The sequence below is a fragment of the Ursus arctos genome, unplaced genomic scaffold (genome assembly GCF_023065955.2).
Source record: "Ursus arctos isolate Adak ecotype North America unplaced genomic scaffold, UrsArc2.0 scaffold_24, whole genome shotgun sequence".
NCBI classification, from domain to species: domain Eukaryota; kingdom Metazoa; phylum Chordata; class Mammalia; order Carnivora; family Ursidae; genus Ursus; species Ursus arctos.
The window spans coordinates 44149979-44165150 of NW_026622919.1; the positions used below are offsets into that span (position 1 = coordinate 44149979).

The 15172-nt window shown below is 58.2% G+C and overlaps 1 protein-coding gene across 5 annotated transcripts in view; it reads left to right on the forward strand.

Moving 5' to 3' along the window:
• Nucleotides 1–15172, forward strand: part of SGSM2 (small G protein signaling modulator 2) — a 36901-nt gene that overhangs the window by 17445 nt on the left and 4284 nt on the right. For 3 of the 5 annotated variants that reach the window (XM_026517862.4, XM_057317754.1, XM_057317753.1), the window contains 19 exons: nt 94–161; nt 259–404; nt 706–840; nt 1366–1490; nt 1858–1925; nt 2144–2304; nt 2468–2594; nt 4197–4331; nt 8086–8239; nt 9238–9302; nt 9391–9536; nt 10051–10179; nt 10404–10586; nt 12327–12713; nt 12957–13081; nt 13514–13596; nt 13789–13898; nt 14334–14430; nt 14966–15133. In XM_026517862.4, coding sequence (XP_026373647.1) covers nt 94–161; nt 259–404; nt 706–840; nt 1366–1490; nt 1858–1925; nt 2144–2304; nt 2468–2594; nt 4197–4331; nt 8086–8239; nt 9238–9302; nt 9391–9536; nt 10051–10179; nt 10404–10586; nt 12327–12713; nt 12957–13081; nt 13514–13596; nt 13789–13898; nt 14334–14430; nt 14966–15133 — 2612 coding nt within the window. The remainder of the gene's footprint in view (nt 1–93; nt 162–258; nt 405–705; nt 841–1365; nt 1491–1857; nt 1926–2143; nt 2305–2467; nt 2595–4196; nt 4332–8085; nt 8240–9237; nt 9303–9390; nt 9537–10050; nt 10180–10403; nt 10587–12326; nt 12714–12956; nt 13082–13513; nt 13597–13788; nt 13899–14333; nt 14431–14965; nt 15134–15172) is intronic. The other 2 variants (XM_057317755.1, XM_026517863.4) reach the window with 2 other exon arrangements.

Here is a 15172-nt window from a genome sequence, read left to right on the forward strand (position 1 = left end):
TGACTCACATGAAAGGGTCTTTGTGGGGATGTCCGTACTTGGTGGGCTTGACTGCTCCGGAATGAGCCCCCTGTCTGTCTCTCCCCATGGCAGCAAGTACTACGAGAAGGAGGCGTTACTGTCAGATCCTGTGTTTGGCCCCATTTTGGCCTCTCTTCTAGGTGAGCCTGAGCGCAGAGAGGCCTACGCTGGGCCAGTGGGGGCTGAGGGGCAGATTCTGAAGGGTCACATCCGAGCTGACTGTCCCTGTCTTCACAGTGGGACCATGTGCCTTGGAGTACACCAAGCTCAAGACAGCTGATCACTACTGGACTGACCCCTCTGCTGATGAGCTGGTCCAGAGGCACCGTATCCGGGGTCCCCCTAATCGCCAGGACTCCCCTGCAAAGCGCCCAGCCCTAGGAGTAGGTATCCCTCTCCTCACCCCTTATGCTCATCCAAGCTATGCCCGTCGGCCTGTAGGGAAGGGCAGCTTGGCCTCCATGTTCTTTACAGACACAGGCTGGACCTTAGAGATGCACAAAGTCATGGCTACCTCAGGAGAGTCTTCTACCCCTGCTGCCACTTACCTAAACGCCAGGAGCACACCAGTGGTCCGTGGCCGAGAGCAGACCCAGGACAGAATGGACCCCTGGGGCAGCTACAGAGGGTCTGCGTGGGGCAGATTTCCCAGGGCCGGGGGCTAAGCCACGCCTTTCCGCTCAGATCCGGAAGCGGCATTCTGGTGGCGGTGCGTCAGAGGACCGGCTAGCCGCCTGCGCCCGCGAGTACGTGGAGTCCCTGCACCAGAACTCAAGGACGCGGCTGCTGTACGGGAAGAACAACGTGCTGGTGCAGCCGGTGAGAGGACTTGATGCCCGCCCTCCGCTCCCTCTTCTGAAAGGCTCAGGACGGGACCTTCCCAGCCCCATGTGTCCCCTTCCGCAGAGCTGGACTAGAGAGAAAGGGGAGAAGGGCCCTACCCCTCACTTCACAGTTTCATACGCCTTGCGCCCAGCCTTGAGTTGGCAGAAGCCAACTTAGTCAGCATCTGCCCTGCTGAGCACCAGGCTGTCCAAAGGCGGGAACGGCAGCCAGAAGGCAGGGTGAACACCTGGCTTGGGTATGGCTGGCCCAGGACATACCTGGCATCCGGGAGGCTGGCAGGAAAGAGCCAGTAGCACCAGGCCAGCCAGGGAGAGGAGGGGCCCATGTCTGCGTGTGGCTCACGTTGTCCCCTCCTTCTTCCTGGCCTCCATTCCGGGATCCCGTGACTGCACTAGCTCGGGCTCCCCAGCTCCCGCCTAGAGCTTATGGCTCATGGGCCTCTCCTAGGAGCCTCAGCACCTGGTCACCTCTGCCTTCTGCTGTGTCTTCTCCCTGTAGAAGGAGGACATGGAGGCTGTCCCTGGCTACCTCTCCCTGCACCAGTCTGCAGAGAGCCTGACTCTGAAGTGGACCCCCAACCAGCTCATGAACGGGACTCTGGGAGACTCCGAGCTGGAGAAAAGGTGGGGGCTCTGGGACTCCAGGCGGCGGGGGGTGGACAGACTCAGCTTGCTCCAGGAGGCAGGCCTCACTCCTTAGCTTGATGCCAAGAATTGCAGGAATAGGCTGCCTGGAGAGATTCCCAAGCTCTCTAAGATCAAGCCAGGCCTGGGCACGAAGAGGTTTGCCTGAGCCAAGCCCTAGGCAGCTGAGATGGCCAGGCTCTGTGCCATGACAGCACGGGCCCAGACGGACGTGGCTGGCTGAGGTCACTTCTCGGCCATGGTCCTCCTGTCTTCAGGGTAGTTTCACAGGTTTTGGCGGTGGAAGATGAAGAAAGCGGGATGACAGGTCTTACAACGTGGTGACACCAGTCTGGTTCCTTTCCAGCGTTTACTGGGACTATGCCCTGGTTGTTCCCTTCAGTCAGATCGTCTGCATCCACTGCCACCAGCAAAGTGAGCCTCCCTTATCCTGGGCATAGGGTCGAGGAGAGAGGGAGACTACCCTTTTCCGGCCACATACCATGCATGGCCCGTTGGATGTCCTGTCCTCCTCCCATCATGCCCATGCTCCATTGTTTTCCTACCCAGCTGGGAGGCCTGGCTGACTGGGCTGTGGTGATGACCAAGGGGTCTCGGAGGCCTAGCCTCACTCGCCCATGTGTACCCCACAGAGAGCGGCGGCACGCTCGTGCTGGTGAGCCAGGATGGCATCCAGAGGCCACCACTGCACTTCCCACAGGGAGGACACCTGCTGTCCTTTCTGTCCTGCCTGGAGAATGGGCTGCTTCCCCGAGGACAGCTAGAGCCCCCACTCTGGACCCAGCAGGGGAAGGTACCTCAGGGCTTGGGACACTCTGAGTGAGGGGATGTGTGAGGGGGGTTCTCTGCTCACCTTCCTTCCTTTCCCCACATGGAGTTCTTAGCAGCTGCCTTGGGTGGGACCCTGGATCAGACGCTGCCCTGCACAGGCCAACCACCCATCCTTCCCTCCATAGGGGAAAGTGTTCCCCAAGCTACGGAAACGCAGCAGCATGCGGACCACGGATGTGGAGGAGGTGGGCTCCGGGCGGGCCACAGACTACGTGTTCCGGATCATTTACCCTGGCCACAGGCATGAGCACAGTGAGTGTCTCAAGCTTCATCCATGGAGGAAGAGAGAAAGACGCTCAGGGAGGTGGGGGAGTGCAGTGTTACCCAGGAGGGGTGGCAGGCAGGCTCCACTCACGGACCGGGCCAGATTGAGAGGAGCGGTTCATCCTCAGCCTCTCACCAGACCTTCCCCAGCAGATCATCCCTCTGAGAAGCTGCCTCTCTTCTACCTAGCTGTCTTCCCCCACCTCGTCACCTCAAGATTCTTGGCTCAGCCAGTCTTGTGCAGTATTTTCTTAGCCTTTTCTGCCCTGGCCCAAGAAAAAAAGTGTGGTAAGACTAGGAAGAGAAGGTGGAGACCTCCGCTCCTCCCTGGCCCATGGCCCGATCTCCACAAGGCAGCCTGCGCGCGGGATCAGTGCTGCTTTCTGGATGGTGCAGATTGTTCCCTGACTCCCCTGGAGCCAGAGCCCTCCTCGGATGAGCCACTGGTCAGAGGAGCTTTAGCTGGAGAAGGGGTGCACCTGAAGAAGGTGAAACTTGGAGCTGGCCAGGGGACCTTGGGGACTGGGGGGGCTGAGAGATGGTGTGGCACTCGTGGGTCCTGCCCCACCTGGACGCACACCTCTGGGCCCACGGGGCCTGTCTGTGGGTATCCACCAACACCAGAGCTCCCTTTCTGATTTGACTGCTGCTGCTCACTATTGGTTTCTCTGGGCCAGACTCCGCAGTCTTGGGGTACGGTCAGGGAATTTACGAGCGCGGAGCATTTATTGCCAACCGGACCACCTGCTCCCCAAATTTCCTAACTCGTGCCAATAAGTTGTCAGCAAGTTGTTTCTGTATTAGCAGATAAATGACCCCGACGGCAAACGCACAGCCGTGGCACAGATAGCCTCAACAGGCCTGATGGGCACGAGCCATGGGGCTCCTCCTCCCAGACGTGCTTAACTAGGAGCCCTGCCTTGGGTCAGAACATGTTTGCAAACCTGGCATTTCATCTCAGCCTGGGGCTCAGCTGAGATGACTCGGGCTCCACGTCCCCTCTTTAAGCCTTGGCATCTCCCAGTTCTGGTCACTTTGCTTCAAGGGCTGCGTCCCCAGAGGGCAAGCCAGGGCCCCAGGAGCTGAAACCAAGCGGAGTGACCCAGGCTTCTCAAGTGCAGCTCTGGGCCAACCTTGAAGAAGTTTGGATTTACAGTCTGAAGAGGGGGATTTGGGGTCATCTGCAGATTTGGTTCAGCCTGACCATGACGTGAGCTGAAGACTGATCAGGACCCATCTGCCAACAGTCGTGCCCTGCTTTGGCCGGGGCTGGGGAGCTCCTGAGCTGCCTGAGTCCCCACTGGTCCCTGTCTTTCACTCCCCTTCTCCCCCGTCAGTTCTCCATCTTCTGTTCTTCCTAGACAGGACCTCCTCCAGTGGAGCTCTGGAGCTGCCGCCTTCCCCTGACTCTCTTCCACACTCTCCCCAGTAAATCATCCAGAGAGCTCTCAGTCCCCTAGCCTGTTTCCAGTGCCCAGCAGGTTCGAGGCGACCCAGACTCTGGCCCCTCCCCGTAAGGAGGGAGTCTGGTGCCCCCTGCCAGGACCAGGTCCTCATGCCTCTGCCTCTCTCGCTGTTCTCTTTGAGCAGTCACTATTAACTACCACCACCTAGCGGCCAGCCGCGCGGCCTCGGTGGACGATGATGAGGAAGAGGAGGATAAACTGCACGCAATGCTCTCAATGATCTGCTCGCGGAACCTCACAGCTCCCAATCCGATGAAAGGTTTTTATCCCTGCCCCTCCCCTGCCCCGCCCCACCCCCTGGCCCACCTGCCACCCACCGCAGGGGCTCGGACGGCAGTGTTGGCATTATGGGACTGGGGTGGTCCCCCATCAGGAGGCAGGTCAGGGAGGGCTGAAAGAGGAACTGGCAAGAAGAGGGGATGGTACAAAGAGCAGGTGGCTTGGGGCTCCCCACTGAGTCTGTAAGGGAGAGGGCTTCATGCCTGAGAGGGAGGCTCCTTTGGTAGGAAGATCTGACTATCTGGTTGCCTCTTGGGAACTCCGAATGTCTTTCCAAGCGCTGTGCCCATTCCTGGGGGTCATGCTGCAAACCTGAGGCAGTGTCTCTTTCTTTCTACCCTGCCGGCTGGGAAGACTGGCCTCCTGGCCCTGGACCTTTGACTTCTGACTTAACAGAAACAGGATAGAGGTACAGGCCCCTCCTGGGCAGGGGTGGGGGCTGGACAGCTCACACAGATGAGTCCTGTGGTTCGGGTGAGGTGTTGGAGCCGCCATGGAAAGAGACCCAGGGCTGGTTTACCCAGCAGGGCTGAGGGCTCCAGCAGGTACTGCCTGGTGCTTCAGCATGAAGTCTCGAAAGAGATGTGCCAGAGATCTAAAGCAGGTGTTTCCCACCCTCACAGACCTCAGAGTCCACAATTACAGAGGAGGGCCCTTCATTGTAAACGACCCAGCACAGTGCCCAAAGTTCCTCAGCATTGGTTCCTCTGTCCACCACGCATCCTTCTTAGCACAGAGCCAGATTGGTAGAGAAGGAGAACCCCACACTTTATAGAGAGTGATGGGCCAGGGGACCTGAGAAGTCTAGGCCGGATGCTCAAGGGAAAATTGGTTATGAAGGGGCTGGGGCCAGCTTTCTTGGAGTTTAAGGGAACTTCCCCATCTGCACCCATTCCCGTGCCACAGAATTAATTTCTTCTCCCCTTTTCCTGCCCCTACAGAGCGTATCTAAGTATATGTGACACTCCCGTTATGCTTCCACAAACTTCTGCCGAACAGCCCAGTTCCTCAGCCCAACCACCACATCAGTAATGAGGTCCGCCCACCCCCCACTCCCTGAGAAACTAAGTCTGTGGCTAGCACACATCTGGCACACCCTCAGCACAGCCCTAGCAGCTGCCCCGTGCCTGCCACATGCCTGCCCTTGTGCCTCACCTCCCTCGTAGCCCTCCTGACAGGAGCCACAGCCCCCCCTGGGCACAAGTACAGGGGTGCCTCACTTCTGATATTGTCTGCACACAGCCTGCCATCTGACTCCTTGCAAATCTGGGGCTCGGGACTAAGGGACTTGGAGCAGGGTAGAAAGGCTGAGTCAGGAAGGACAGGGATCCCTTTCTTTCTGCATGAACTGATATCAGGCTAGAGGCTGGGGGTCCCAACAGATCCCCTGTCTTGGCAGACTTGGTGTTAGGAAGCCCAGCCTGGACTAGTCTTAGGGCTGAGGCCTCCAGGGTCAGAGAAGCCTCCATGCCCATGGGGTCCAGAGGCCTCAGGGCTTGTCTGGGCTTCCTCTTCCTTGGGAACCAGACCAACCCAGTATGTAGCCCCTGGGCCCCCAGGGGAAGGAGAGGAGGCATGAGAGGAGTACTGGCAGTGGTTGGGGATTTGATGCGGGAGCCCCCACCTCCACCCCAGTCCATAATGACAACACTGTTGAGTCCGTTCTACTAGCCGTTGCTTTTCAGGCCTGCCACATGCTTGACTTGTGCATGTGAATCAAGTGGCGGGTGTCCAGACTCTCCTCTCCCTCCCCCGACCTCTCCTCCTCTTCCTGCTACCTCCCCACAGAGCAGAGATGCTGTTCACTCTAATTCTGCTCCAGGTCAGACACCTTTCACTCGGAGTCTTAGGGGCTGTGGGGTTCAACCACCCTGATCACTTTCGCTTCACACTTTCCTCATGCTCAGAGGAGAGAGTCAGAGTCAAAGCTGGCCCAGCAGATCCCCCCCCACCTCCCCATGTCCAGCCTGCTGCCCCTCACCCAGTCACTCCAGAGCTCCAGCTGTCTGCACTGGGTTAATTCAGAGATGCAGTGTTCAATGCTGGCTGGTTCAGCTCCTTCCTGGAGAATTAAGGTGAAGAGCATTGACCCAGGAGTCTTGCCTTGGTTGGGCCCTACTTTCTGGGCATGAGCTTGTTTCCCTATGTGCCCACTGTTCATCCTCTGCACCTGTCGCACCACCCCACCCCCTCCACCCCACCCCCACCTGCCCGCCTGTTGCCTGCTGCCTGCCTGGCTGGGCCTGTTCCCACCCACCCCCCAATGACTGGCCTCTCCCCTGCCTGTTGCAGGGGCATGAGCTGAGCTCCTGCCCCACCCCACCTGCATTTGTCCCTTCCCTCTTCTTCCCAGTTTTGGGCATGGCTTGCAACTCCTCACTCCCAGAGCCGCAGCCCCTCCACACCAAGTGTGTTCCCTTAATTTGCCTCCTGGTGGAGCTGAAGGGCCAGATATCTACAAAAATCCTAGCTGTGGGTCTGAGAAGAGAGCCTCAGGCCAAGACAGGGTATCCCCTGAGGTAGTTGGAGGGGGCTCAGCTCAGCCCTCCCCACGAGGGCACATCGAGAGCTGGAGTCTGGCTCTGACAAAAACCGGGCCTAGGTCTGCTCCAGACTCCTAGCAGGCCAGGGCCCACGCTAATATTTGTACGAGAAAATGCTGCTCGAAAAAAGCTGCTTCTTCACACATACAGCTCTCTTTCATTCTTCTTCCCTCTTCTGTGCTCTCCCCTTCCCTCCTGGCATCATCTCCTGGTCCTTACACTTTCTGCCCTTACTTTGCTTCGTCTCTGTGACCCACTGGATCTGCCAGAGTCCCCCATGGGCTGTGTCCTGCCCCACTGGGGCCCTAGGAACTCTCAAGGGTCTTGAGTTCTGACTGACCAGCTGGGCTGGCTGAGAAGGCTCCATCTGCTGGTGGTGTCGATGTGTCTGAGGAGCTGTCTTCTGAGGCCGCAATGGGCGCATTCTCCTGGGGGGTAGAACTAGGGGCCCAGCCACCACCCCCACACTGGCCTGACAGCGCTGGGACTTTTGCCCTTCCTGCCAGCTCACCTGTGTGTTTGGAGGAGGCCACCATGCTAAGTGCAGTCAGGCAGGGTGAGGATGGAGAACTCAGGAAGAACCCATGTGAGTTGGCAGCAAGGGACCTGGGCTGGGTGGGGGAGCTCACTGTTCCTCCTTAACCTGTGGCAGGGTCTAGAACCCTCAGAGGGTTGAGGTCTGGGGACTGGGACAAGTGGCTCCGGGATCCTTAGGAGCTTTGATCAGTGGAGACTCGGTTCGAAGCATCGCAGAATTCCAGGCGCTTTCCTGTACATCTCAGAGTTTGTCCAGGAGGACCAGGTGAATCGTGCCGGGTCAGGCCAGCTGGCGGCATTTTAGAGAGCTTAGGCTTTTGTCGTTCCTCCTCTTTTTTTCTCCTCCCTCTAGAAAAGCGAGTGTTTATTCCATTGCTGATAGCAAGATGGAGAGAACAGACACCAGTATCTACAGCTCAGCCCGAGTATTTTATCACACGCGGGAAGACCAGGTGGAGGGCGGGAGATGTCGGGCACCCTCTCTCTCCACCATTTCCGTCTCTGGGCTCTGGACCAGGCAGGCACCACCTTGGTGGTTTTCTACCAGTGGGTGACTTCATGCTGCAGCTCTGGGCACAGAGGTGGGCATGCTACAGGGTGCTTGTGGGGAGGAGGCCTGCCAGGCCCTGACCATGACCCCCTTCCTGTCCTCAGATGCTGGTGACATGATCGAAATGCAGGGCTTTGGGCCCAGCCTGCCAGCCTGGCACCTGGAGTCCCTGTGCAGCCAGGGCTTCTCCTGCCTCTCCTGCTCCACTCGCAGCTCCCCTTACGCCACCCCCAGCCACTGCAGCTGTGTCCCTGACCGGTGAGTGGGCATGGCCCAGAACACCAGCGCCCTGTGGCTGTGTCTGCCTGTGTGCATTCTGCCCTTAGGGGCTGTGTCACTTGTCTGACAGGGTGGCCTCAAGTTGGACAGACCTAGGTTCAATTTCCCTTCTGCTACCTATGTGACTTTGACAAGTTACTGAGTCTCTGTGAGCCTCTACATTTCTAAGCCTCGGTTTCCTCACCTGTAAGATGGGAATAATACCACCCGCTTCCTAAGGTACTTGTGAGGACTAAATGAGACGTGTGACTCAGCGCCCAGAGCTGTGCGCGGCACGTAGTCGGTCCTCAGTACGTGAGAGCTCTCCTTCCCGGCACGGACATAGACTCCGCCATCAGGCTGCACGTCTGGGCATCTGCCGTGTGCCGGGCATGCCGTATGAACGGCCTGGGTGTGAGGGTCCTGTGCCAGCACTTGATGCTTTTGCGGGCTGTTCTCTTTTACTTGCTAACCTCAGTTTTTTGTTTTTTAAGATTTTATTTATTTATTTGACAGAGAGAGGCAGCCAGCAAGAGAGGGAACACAAGCAGGGGGAGTGGGAGAGGAAGAAGCAGGCTCCCAGCAAAGGAGCCTGATGTGGGGCCCGATCCCCGGACTCTGGGATCACGCCCTGAGCCGAAGGCAGATGCCCAACGACTGAGCCACCCAGGCGCCCCTAACTTCGTTTTTTGCCTGTTACTCCTCGTGACCCTGAGATGGTTTTCTCCATTTTCACATGAGGAAACCAAGATTCACTAACATGAAGTGTAGTTAGTTGCCCAAAATCCCTTGGGTGGTTGGGGGCCAGGCTAGGTGCCCAGCAGCTCTGCCTAGGTGACTGACAGACACGGGGGCCTACAGATGTGCTGCTGGGCTGTGGGTCCTACTCCTCACACCGCCGGAGCACCTCACCGGTCCCCAGGCCAGAACGTCCTCTCTCAACCTCCTCCCACCAGAGGGGCCATAGCCCCTCCCTCTGAGCCAGGTTATTTCCACAGGTTGCCCCTCAGGCTGCTGTGTGAGAGCATGAAGAGGCAGATTGTGTCCCGGGCCTTCTATGGCTGTGAGTGTAGGGTGAGGTGGGACCAAAAGGGGTGGGAGCTGGGGGAGGTACCATTATCATGGGTCCTGGCTCCTCCTGCCCCCCACAGGGCTGGCCTACTGCCGCCACCTGTCCACGGTGCGGACCCATCTGTCAGCACTGGTGCGTCACAACATCATCCCCCCTGCCCGGCCCCCGGGGGCCTCAGGGGGCCTCACCAAGGATGTGTGGAGCAAGTATCAGAAGGACGAGAAGGTGCACACTCTGGGGAGCCAGGGCCAGAGGCTGGGTCAAGGGGCGGGGGGTGGGGGGGCAGCAGCGAATAAGGGGCAGCCTGCCCTGGGAGCAGCTTTCGTAGACCAGATGGGCATTCAAGTAAAATGTAGCAGTGATCAGAACTGATGGCCTTGGGGTGGCCCAGGTCATGGTAGAATCTCAGACAGCTGGGCCTGTGGGTTTCCGTGGGAAGGGGGCTGGACTGATTCTAGTCTGCTTCCACATTATTCTGAAACCGTGGTCAAATCTCTGCATCTCTCTGGGCTCTGTTGCCTATCCTGGAAGGAAAGGAGGTCGAACTGGTTCTCATCCAGCTGTAATCTGGGGTCGAGAGGACGTGACCATCCCAAAGCAGGGTTTGCCTGGGCTTCAGCGGAGTGACGGAATCACTGCCCCAGCCCCAGCACTCCGTGGGAGGGGTGGAGATGGGGTCACCCAGCTGGGCCGCAATGACCACGGAGGCAATACGGTCTCTACTTCCTGGGTCGCTCAGAACTACAAGGAGCTGGAGCTGCTACGGCAAGTTTACTATGGAGGCGTGGAGCACGAGATCCGTAAGGACGTCTGGCCCTTTCTGCTTGGCCACTACAAGTTTGGCATGAGCAAGAAAGAAATGGAGCAGGTAAGGGGACCCCACTGCCATAGGGTAGAGAGATGGGGAGCTGGGCCAAGGGACCCCGGGGAGGGGCCTCTGAAGCCTTGGCCCCTTCCCATCCAGAAAGAAACACGGCACAAGAAGGTGTTAGCAGAGTAGCCCCACTGTCTTCACCGCTAGGCCCTGCCCTTGTCTCCAACTGTCCCAGGAGCACTCCCCCACCTCCCAGGTCACGGTGTGCTTTGAGACAGGTGGACTCAGCAGTGGCAGCAAGGTACAAGCAGGTGCTGGCAGAGTGGAAGGCCTGCGAGGTGGTGGTGAGGCAGCGGGAACGGGAGGCTCAGCCAGCCACACTCACCAAGTTCTCATCAGGCAGCAGCATCGACAGCCATGTGCAGCACCTCATCCACCGAGATTCCACCATCAGCAATGACGTGAGCCTCACGGGACCTGGGGGAGCCGGGGGCAGGGGCCACCAGCGTTTTATAGGAGTAAAACCGAGTCCTGAGCACCAGCCCGAACTCTAGGAGTCACTAGTGCTGGAGCCCTGGGAGAATGGCTTAATGTATCTATGTCTCATTTTCTTCTGCTAAAAAACTGGATGACTGTCCCCCTGCCGCCCACTTCTCTGAGTGTCGCAGGAATAAAATGAGATAGTACACTGTGTTCTGTTTTAATGGACAAGCAGGGAAAGAAGGATGTATTAGGATTTAGGGAAATTCTCCTTCCTTGTAGCGAGATCTCTCAAGGCTAGAAACAGGCAGCCCAGGGTTGGAGTCCCAGGTCCATGGCCAATAAGATGAGGAACTTCTCTCTGGGCCTTGGTGTCCCCTCTCAGCTCTGCTGTCCTCTGACCATGGGGGTTTCACCGAGAGCTATTGGGCAGAGACCAGGACAGCACTCAGAGGGCTCCCATCGACATCTACTGGCAAGATCCCTCCTCCCGCCGTGCTGTCCTCCATCTCCCTGTAGAACGGACTACGCAAAGCTAGTTCAGAGCCCCCTAGTTCTTCCGGCATCAGCCCGGCCTTTAGATGAACAGCGAGTCCGAGATCACGGCTGCTGGGCCAGACCAGAAACCATAAGAAGTTTCAGTTTTAAGGATATTCTTTTATTAACTTATGTTTTTTTCTTTAAAAGTGTCTCTCTAGATAATGTCTGTTGTTACGTTACTAAATCCTTACACTAACAGAGAACTGAAGCTGGAACAAGACTTAAAGAAATATAACTACCAAGGGAATTCCTTGCGCTCCTTTCCACAGGCCTTGTTCTTACTCCCCTATTCGTGAGCGTGCTCTCTCTCCGGCTTTGGGTTTTGTGCCGTCCTGAGTCCGTACCAGTGCGCCGGCTGCTTGGCCCACGAGCAGCGGTAGCTTTCCTTGCTGACACTGATGTGTCATGGCCTTACCTGATTCTAACCCAGCACCCCACGCTTCTCACAAAGTGAAAACTCCTTTTAGTGTCCCTTCCCTGTGTAGTCCAAATAGAAAAACAAAACAATCTGTATAGGTCTCTCTTCTTTGGCCTAGAACTTGTCCACAGTGGCAGACTGTTTCAAATCTAGAACAGGTTACCTTTCACTCTTACCTGCCCGCCCTCCCCTGAGCTTGTGTGAAGCGCCTGTAACTGATGAGGCAACTGCAAGAGAAGTTTCCTGTCTGGTTCTGCTAAACGTCCAGTACCGAACATAAGGAAGAACTTGTTTTCCTCACGCCTGCAGCCTGCCGCCCGCCAGGCTGCCCCAGCAGCCACCCCAAGGCTAGTGGCGGCCTTCATTCCCACGCAGCTCTCCCAGCCTGAGGCAGCCTCGTGACTTTGGGTGTTTGCAGAACTACACGTGGCTCACGGTGGCCATCCGGTGTCTGAGCCTCTGGTTCCCCTTCCCTGCGGCCACCAAGGAAAGTCCTGGAGTGCTTCCCACTTTTTCTCAGGCCCCAGAGAGAGGCCGAGGAGGGGGACTGGATAGAGCTAAAGACGGTGTCTTTCTGTTTGCCCGGAGCCCAATCGCTCTCCAGCTGGTTGCGTGGGTGAAAAGGGGAGGCTTGGCAACCCGGGTAGGGGCGCAGTGTGGAGGCCATAACGTGGCCTGGTTCGGACCCCAGGAAGGAGACAGCAAGCTGAGGGAAGGGGCTGGAGTAGGGGTGTGAGCCCCACCATCTCTTCACCCCCACCAGGTATTTATCTCTGTGGATGACCTGGAGCCCCCACAGCCCCCGGGCACTGAAGATTGCAGACCCGAGCCTGAGCAGGAGCTGGGAGCAGGGCCCCCGGGCACCGCCGCGGTGGGACAGCAGCAGTCCGTGGAGTTTGACTCTCCGGACTCAGGACTGCCATCCTCTCGCAATTACTCCGTGGCCTCGGGCATCCAGTCGAGCATAGACGAGGGGCAGAACATGGGCTTCGAGGAGGAGGATGGCGGTGGGGAGGAAGGCTCCGACAGGCTGGTCCCAGCAGCCGGTGCTTTCTCCGAGCCCCAGGATCCCAGCCGGCAGAAGGCCTCACGGGCTAGCGAGCTGGAGGCAGGGGAGGAGCTTGCGGCCGTGTGCGCTGCTGCCTACGCTGTATGTGGACATTCCCCGGGGAACTGTTCTCAGCCACCCCAGAGGCCCTCCTGATGCCCCGAGGCTTGGGGACGGGGCTGGTGGGTGGCAGATGGGAGTGCCCTGACCGTCCTTTAGGGGCACTGAGCCCATCCCTTGGCATCCCCAGAGGGCTCTGTTCTCAGAGTCCCTTGGTTCCTGCATTCCTTTATATAGGCAACCCTGCCAGCCCCCACTCACTCCTGAGGGCCCCCACTCTTTCAGATAGAGTTACTGGATACTATGGCCTTAAATCTGCATCGCATAGACAAGGATGTGCAGCGCTGTGACCGCAATTACTGGTACTTCACGCCCCCCAACCTCGAGAGGCTCAGAGACGTCATGTGCAGGTGCCACCCTGGGGCAGGGTTCAGGGCGGGAGGAGGGACACTGCTGGGGGAAAGGTTAGGCCTGGCAGGTGCCCCGCTCCTCTCCCTCGCACTGGATCGCACTCGGCACTCTCTGCCTGGAGCGCCTTCCCTGCCGTGCCCCCCACCCCACCCCTCGTCTTCGAGGTCTGTCACATCGCAGCTTCAGCCAAACTCCTCCAGGAAGCCTAGCTGATTGCCCTTGCCCCAGCCGGTTCATTGTCTCTTCCCCTGAGCCCCTGAAGGCCTCGAGGACAGAGGCCATGGGCTTTTGACTGCGGTACTCCCAGTACTTCAGGGTCATGGAAAGGCTGACTTCTGGGTAGCAGGCTGCTCTAAGGACCATCTCCCCAGGGATCCCTGCAGGGTGGAGGACAGCACACGCCCGTAGTGACCGTATACCTGGCATTTCAGCTACGTGTGGGAGCACCTGGACGTGGGCTATGTGCAGGGCATGTGCGACCTGCTGGCACCTCTCCTGGTCATCCTCGACAACGGTGAGGGACCCAGCTAGAGGGTGGGGGCGGCGGGGGGAAGCGTATTCCCAGAGTGCTGTTGAGATTGGGCTGATGCAAGCTGGAGAAAGGAAAGAAGACCACTAGGTCTGGAAGGGTGGGGGTGTAAGCCAGCCCTGTCCTCTGGGCATTGGGGTCATCCGCCTTGCCAGCCTCACTCCCATCTCCCCTCAGATCAGCTGGCCTACAGCTGTTTCAGCCACCTCATGAAGAGGATGAGCCAGAACTTCCCCAGTGGGGGCGCCATGGACACCCACTTCGCCAACATGCGCTCCCTCATCCAGGTGAGGTCAGCAGCTGCCTGTGGGCTCGTGACCAGGCACTACTGGGCTTGTCCATCATCCACAGGGAGGCCAGGGAGCGTTCCAAAAATCCCCTTCCCATATAAGCTTAGTATCTTTCATTCAAGAACCATTGTTTCGAGGTTACAAATCAAGGGGGAATGTCAGCATGTGAATACCGTGCTCTTGAAAGTTCTGGTGAGCAGTGTGGTTGACAGTGAAGCAAACACCCAGAAAATGGTACAATTCCAAAAAGAGTGCCTCCCAGGGAGGCGGGTGCGGCAGCAGAGCCGCAGAGCACAGCCTCCACCCCAGGAGAAGGGAGGGGCTTGGGAGCAAGGGCAGGCACCCGGGTGGCGGAGGGGCCTGGACGAGCGCAGGGGTGGCTGGGAGAGGCAGCGGCAGCTCAGTCCGGCTCCCTTTCTTTACTTGTGCAAGATCCTGGACTCAGAGCTGTTTGAGCTGATGCACCAGAATGGAGACTATACCCACTTTTACTTTTGTTACCGCTGGTTCTTGCTGGATTTTAAAAGAGGTGAGAGGTGCGGGCTGGACAGCGGGGCTAGGGTCAGGGCAGTGGGAGACCCCTCTCCCCCAGAGTCAGTGGTTCCTGACCCTGACTGCACTTTGGAACTGCCTGGGGAGCCTCTCAGAAACGCCGGTGCCTTGGCCCCACCCAGCCCCAGACTTAGGAAGCGAGGCTGCCCGGACATCCACAGTTTTAAAAGCTCCTTCAGCGATGCCACAGGGCCGCCAACAGTCACCCTAAGCCGGTGGTTTCGGGGGCTGTTCTCTAACCCAGTCTTCTCAAGCAGCAAGGCCAGCACACATAGAGCTGCACCAGCTGACAAGAGTGCCGGCGTGACGTCTGCCCGAGCCTGGTGTGCGAGCAGTGTGTCCCTGAGAGGGGCAGGGTCTTGGCCTGGGTCCCGGAACCCTCCTCTTGGACTAGGTTCTTTGTCATGGGGAGAATCCCAGGACTTGGGTCGCTGGAGCTCTGTCTCCACCTTGGGCTCCATCCAGAGGCCCGTGGGGAGCCAGGCTTAGCCTTAGCCCCTTACGATCCCTAGAGCTGCTCTATGAGGATGTGTTTGCTGTGTGGGAGGTGATCTGGGCGGCCCGGCACATCTCGTCAGAGCACTTTGTCCTGTTCATTGCCCTGGCCCTGGTGGAGGCCTACCGTGAGATTATCCGGGACAACAACATGGACTTCACTGATATCATCAAGTTCTTCAATGGTAGGAACCGCTCTGGCCACCCTGGCTGCCCCCAGCAGG